The following is a 6,919-nucleotide window of genomic DNA, read 5'->3' as shown; positions in this document are numbered from 1 at the left end:
CCGAAGTGAGAACCATAAAGGAACAGCCACACGACCAGCAACCAGGGAGGGGGCGCAGGAGGCTCATGAAATATTCAAACCCTGCATTCTTGCACATTATTTTGCCTCATTAATAACACATGGCTCCTTTAAATGCTATTGCAGAGGGAAACATTCTATAACTTTTGTACAGGCGTGTCAGAATTCGTTTTGTCTGGAATAAGCGGTGAATTAAATTGCAGGAGAGAGCCCACAGATGGTGGGATAGCGGAGGGGAAGTGAGATCAGCTCCTGCAGGTGTACAGAGGTGTGCGGCTTAAAAAAATAGTAAATTATACTGGTCCCTTACGTACCAAGGCCAGTCTCTGTACAGCTGTTGATATTCAGACCTTTTCTAAGATGAGACTCGAGACGGCATCGATACAGTGTAACATTAAATAGCCATGGGACTCTGAAGGATATCCGAATAGTTCAGGTACTGTCCGGCTGACATTATCAAAGCATAGTTTATTTATTGTGATGGAGAGAGTGAGATAGGTTCCTGAAATATAGCTTGAATTATTTAGAAACTTTTTGCTTTGATTTGATTTTAAGGTCATGCTCTCTTCTGAATGGTCCATTTCATTGGAAGCTGCTCAGTATTTGAGAGTGTGGAAATGTTTTTCTTCCAAGTCTTACCAATCAAAGAGTGGTACAACCCATTTATTTCAGCTCTGACTAACAAGTCTTGTCAGTGTTATTCTCTTCCTGTCATGAAATAATGATCAGGTTATTGCTAAAGAAATGGTATGGTCTTCTTGTATGGCTAAAGAAATGGTATGGTCTTCTTTGCTTTAGAGGTCCTCACCTACCTGCATTAAAGGAATAGTTCACCCGAAAAATGAAAATTTGCTGAAAATGTTCTCGTTCTCAGGCCATCCAAGATGTAGATGAGTTTGTTTTTTTATCAGAATAGATTTGGAGAAATGTAGCCTTATATCACTTGCTCACCAATGGGTCCTATGCAGTGAATGGGTGCCGTCAGAATGAAAACAGCAGATACAAACATTACAATAATCCACAACACGTTTGCTGTCCATCATTTAATGTCTTGAAGCAATCTGCACACTTGCAAGAAACAAATCCTTCATTAAGGTATTTTAACTTAAAACTGTTGCTAAAATATGAGTCTATAATCCACAATGACTCAATGACTGCACCAAATTTTCTTTAAAATCCACCAGCATATTTGTTTTGAACTGTTTTGGACTGTTTCCACATGTAAACAGTGCTTGATTTGTGCATATTTCTCTCCTGATTGAAATGAGATGACTTTTTCATTGGAGAAAGCAATGTTATGAATAGAGGAAGCAGTGGTTTGAAGACAAAAATGTCTTAATAATGGATTTGTTTAGGGCTGAACGATTAATTGCATTTGCGATAATATCGCGATATGAAAAAACACGGGGCGCGACCAAAAAAGTTTGAGAACCACTGTTCTCAAAGTGGTTAACAGTGGTTAAAGTTAACAGACAGTGTTTAGTGCAGTCCACATGTTTACATATGTTTATTACATTGACTTTGAATTACCTAAAGTAGTGTGGTAAAGCAACAGATTTGTTTTTATATTTCTGCAATCTACTTTAGTTTGTGTCATTTGTTACTGACTTTCATATTCATGTTTACATCAGGCTTATTTGTCAGTGCTTTATGTTGTCATAATTATTACATGCTTACAAGGTTGGAAGTTCAACAAATCAGTCAATGTACTGTGATTGTAGTTGTTAAATAAAAATGTCATTCATATCAATTCATGCATCACCTAATTTCATTGTAACATATAGGCCTGGCCTACAGAAAAGAACATTTATGTTTAATCTATCTAATAGTGTGTTGGTCATACTATACAATAATTTATAGCTCATAAAGAGCTTTAAAAAATAATTGCATATTAAATCGCAATCGCAATATTGGTAAAAAAAATCGCAATTAGATTATTTTCCAAAATCGTTCAACCCTAGATTTGTTTATTACAAACATGCAGCATTTTGCTTCACAATGCATTCATTGTTGGACTGGCATCGTGTGGATTACTTGTGGATTGTTGTGATGTTTTTATCAGCTGTTTGGATTCTCATTCTGATGGCACCCATTCACTGCAGAGGATCCACTGGTGAGCAAGTGATGTAATGCTGTATTTCTTCAAATCTGTACTGATGAAGAAACAAACTCATTTACATCTTGGATGGCCTGAGATGGAGTAAATTTTCAGCAAATTTTTATTTTTGGATGAACTATCCCTTTAATCAATTAGGAAGGAAATTGCAGTGTTATTTTGAAAGTGTGGTGTTGTGTGGTGCACATAGGTATTGTAATTGCAGCATATTCTTTGTTTTTTTTTTGTTTGTTTTTTTAGATGAACATAATTGGATTTGAGTGGCCCGTGTTTTTTGCCCTGCAAGCGACACTATTGTGCTCACTTGACGCTTTTGGCCTATTTTTAGTCCTGGAAGATGGCGTAAACACACACAATACCAGAGAGGGAAGTAATGATGGATGTGTTGTGCTGATATGTGTCCAGTTCAGTAGACTGAAAATGGACATGGCTGGAGTCGCTCACACTTTTCTCAGGAGAACAAAATGCTCAATGATGTGTGTGTTCACAAACACAGGAACACAACAGGACGACACCAAATATTAATTTTTCTTTCTGTCTTTTCTTATTCTTGTTTGGTTGCAAGTAAAATTACACATGCTAAACTTACACACATTAATCATAAATCAGAGTTTGCTGTTGCTTTCTGTCATATTGAATGAAGACAGTACTTTTTGGGGTATCAAAACCGTTTTTTACAATGTGGCAGAAAAGATCAAGAGAAAATCAGAATTCAGAAAGAAAAAGAGAAATAAATCAGAAAGAGGAGAAAATAATTATAATCTCATATTGTTTCATTTTATTCTCATTATTTTATTATTATTTTGGCTGCATTCATCAAACTTATAAATAATTAAGGTAAAAGGGTTGCATGTTAAAAAAATATGTGAGAAATCCAAGTTTATTATTATCAAACTAATCCTTAATTATCTATCACACTCTCTAACCCAGCTGCAACTATAACGACAATCTTGTTTCTTGCAACCCTCTTTTTTTATTTAATTTAATTTAATTTATTTTTTATTGTGAAAAAACTGCAAAATATTAAATTAGATTTTTTTTTTAAACTCTGTTTAGACATTTTGAAAAATTACACAACCCATACAGCATGAATAAAATCTATAATATTTTGTTTTATCTCTTGAGGTTGACCATCAACATTTTCTGAAGGTTAAGCACTTTCACAAGCTTCAATGACCATTTGTTGAAAAAAAAAGATAGATATACAGTATATGTGTTTGTGTGTGTGTGTGTAATAAAATGTTTTCTTTTATTGTTGGTGTTGAGTTTCCATTGCGTTCCCTCAGTATTTTTGTATTTTTAATATTTTTTGTATTAGTATATATTTTTGTGTGTTTGTATTGCTCAAACTTTTTATGGAACTTTGAGCACGTCTTTGGAAATCTCACACACTTTGTGTTTGTTTCAGCAGTGTTATAATTATACCCTCCCTTATTGCCATTTTCGGCTTCTTTGGTTTCTTTTTTTTTTTACATGGCTGCTGTTTGATTGAAAACACAGCATACAGATTACAGTCTGTATCTTGCCTGAGTTTACTTTACAAATCAAACCTCCTGCTTGATGGTGCAGCTGAGGTTGCTAGGCAACTGTGAGAACCGGGTGACAGCTCATAAAGTCTCTCAACATTCCAGCTCAAAATTCCAAATAGCTCCGCAGGGTTATCTCAAAAACATCAAAGAATTATTACCGCCACATACCTATTACACAACTTCAAATGAGGCAACATATTCAAAATCTCATTTGATATATGAGCGCTTTTTCCCTCTTTCGAGGCTGGTACTATAACCATATTCTTCCCAAACTGTGATTCAAAGCATTTGATATATGTGGCCTCGCACAAAAAAAATTATAAACTTTCTTAATCTTATTTTTGAGATTTTTAAAAAACTTGCTTATGTTTTTCACTTAAAAAGTTTCAACTAGGAAAATGAATCATACCAATGTGCTATTGAACTCAGTCATTTATTTAAAAAGTTAAATATTAATATGAATATTAACTAATTAAAGTGGAACAATGACATGTAGCCTTCAAATTATTCTTAATTACATTATTGGCATAGTCTTCAGTGCATGATTATTAGACATAATGCGTTAATAGTGATTCAGTGCTGTCTGAGTTTGACTGAGATGCAGGCCTGTAATTAAAATTAGCTGTATGGTTTTTCTTTTTTTTTCAGGGCTAATGTTCATTTTTGATTGTAGAAGGCTTATTAAAGCTCTTAAAATGATCCAGCCAAGAACATTGAGTGCTTTTTCTTTTTTGTTGTCAATATTGTTGTATAATTTATTGTTAGCAACAAAATAGACAGTGGCAGGTCTATTAGGCTGCATTTACACTAAAAGCTTAATGATCCGATATTTGTACTTTTTTATTGTTTGCTAGTTTTGTCCTGCCAGTTATGATATAATTATCTGTGTTTGAATTAATACACAATTTTGGACATTTTGACCATTCAACCTTCATTCGAAAGCAGCCATCTATTTGGTTTTCTTGAAGATTAGTTTCACAACTTAACTTAACTAAATAAAATAATGAAATAAAATAATATTTGAAGTACTGGTAATTTTGATATTCCTAATATGTTTCAAATGTTATAAAACAAATGGTTTCATTTTAAATAGAAGCCGTTTGAATAGCGGTAATGTTGACAAAAGATCTGAAGTTTTCTGTATTCTGTGCTGCTTTGCATTTAGGCTGGAAAAGGAAAAGTCCCAGGCTCATGTTCAGGCCCAGGCAGAAGCTCAAGCCCAGGTAAAGGACGAGGTGAGCAGGATCCTCGCATTAGAGAAAGAGCAGAGCATCCAGAAAGCCATACTGAGAGAAAGAATCACCGCCGAGGATGAAAGACTGCAAGCTCCGATATATGTGAGTAAATTCCCAAACACAGAACTGCATGAGTCTGTCTGTGTTGTAAACAGCTAAGCACTTAAGCTTTGTTCACACTGCACATAAATCCGATTTCCCAATCTTTAGGACTTTACCACAAGTGATGAAATCTGATCTCTTTGTTCAGTGATGTCAATATCCAGTCCATCTACATTGGTTGATATATTGGTGACTTAAATATCAAGAGACATAGGAGAGCAACTGCCATTGTGGAAAGAGAGAAGCTCTCTGAATGATTAAAAAAAAAAAAATACTTTGAATGACTGCATTTGTCTGCAATAGTTTTTTTGCTGTTCAGTTTACAAAAGACTTAACAGATTTGAGTCGGCTATGCCAAAAAAATCACTTTTTTGCTGCTTTAGATTAATTTTCCTTTCAGGATAGACCTCCACTCTTTAAATAATGTTGCATCACAGGAAGTCATTTAATGTAAATTTAGCTTGGCACTGATTCTCATCCTGGCACTGAGAGCGATGTGTTTTTTTGTATGTTTACTTTATTTAACACTTCATTAAAAATATTGCATGATATATTCTCAAAGACATTATTTTGAGGCCTCCTAAGTTATTTCTGGCACTTCTGTTATATTGACAAAGTTACTCAGTTTCAAACTTTTTTATTTACAGAAACTAGCAGTGGCAGTGTATTCAAATAATGAAAAAAAAAAAAGAAAGATAAATACTAAATTAATTAAATCCCATAATTCCAGAAGTTCTAATAACTGAGTATTTTTCAGTGTTTACACTTTTTGTTACCATTAAATTTAAAGGACTTTTCAAGTTGCTGTTGCTTTATTTATTTATTTGCTCACTCACAAATATAAATTTTTCAGGAATTTATATACTAACACATGTTTTATATACTAAAACATTTTGACATAACTACAAAAATGTATATTAATTATAAAAATTCCTATAAAGATTTATTCATTTCCATGACTTTTCCACACATTTAAAATTCTCTTATACGTCCATGCTTTCCATGTTTATGAGAATCCCGGTTCATAAATAAGAATGACAGTTGTCATGAATTAAAATAAGAAATAAAGTGTTAGTTTATTTTTTAATTCTTAGCCATTGTAGCTTATTTTAAAGCTTTATGAACCCATAACCCATAAAATAGTTTATCCAAAAATGAGTGCCATAATTTACTTACAGAAGAGGGCAGTGTGAACATTCATCAAAACATCTCCTTTTGTGTTCATTTGACATGAGGGAGAGTAAATGATGATAGACTTTTAATTTGAAGTGAACTGTGCTTTTAAAACACACTATCATGAGTTTGAATGCCATCTTTTCTGCCTGAACTGGGCAGCTGTAATGAGAGGTTGTGACTTGGTCGTGACCTTATGCCACTTATCTATCTTATTCACACCAAACAAGATATTAACACACTATCACACGCAAAAATGATTACGTAAGGGCAACAAAGTGCTGCACATGCACAGAGAAATGTGCATGAATGCCTTTATTGATCAACTTTACATCCTCTATGCCAATCCAAAAGGAATACCTGTGTACACACATACTAGAGTAAGGTCATTTTATTTGCAGGCGGCTAAATTGCCCCTGTAAACACATTGTAAAATGAGGGGGCCCCTCCATTGCTTTTGACAGGGCACAGATTATTTGAGCATGAAGTAAAAAAAGAGGTTCCCTGGAGAACTGGAGCTGTTTACAAACGTATGGTATTGATTACATAGCTCATTTCACACAGTCATCTCTGTAATAGAAAAATGAATCATTTTTGGGATGAGGGTGAGATGTGCTGTAATTCACGGCTGGAAGGAAGGTGTGTGTGTGTGTGTGAGTGATTGAGAGAATTGGGAAAGCATTATTGGGAACGATGGGTAAATCTAAACAATATAAGGAGGAGGGGGCGGCTTAGGGCGCTTTGTG

General features: G+C 34.3%; 1 protein-coding gene across 7 annotated transcripts in view; it reads left to right on the top strand.

Annotated features, from left to right (window-relative positions):
• The window catches only part of LOC107725634 (MICOS complex subunit MIC19-like), a 78,099-nt gene that overhangs the window by 28,915 nt on the left and 42,265 nt on the right, over positions 1-6,919 (top strand). For all 7 annotated transcript variants that reach the window (XM_016534966.1, XM_016534965.1, XM_016534967.1 and 4 more), the window contains one exon: positions 4,829-5,000. In XM_016534966.1, the coding sequence (XP_016390452.1) occupies positions 4,829-5,000 (172 nt within the window). The remainder of the gene's footprint in view (positions 1-4,828; positions 5,001-6,919) is intronic.

This window comes from Sinocyclocheilus rhinocerous, unplaced genomic scaffold (genome assembly GCF_001515625.1).
Source record: "Sinocyclocheilus rhinocerous isolate Xijiao unplaced genomic scaffold, SAMN03320098_v1.1 scaffold153, whole genome shotgun sequence".
NCBI lineage: Eukaryota > Metazoa > Chordata > Actinopteri > Cypriniformes > Cyprinidae > Sinocyclocheilus > Sinocyclocheilus rhinocerous.
Note: the sequence above shows the minus strand (reverse complement) of the source record. Positions and strands in the feature narration are given on the sequence as shown.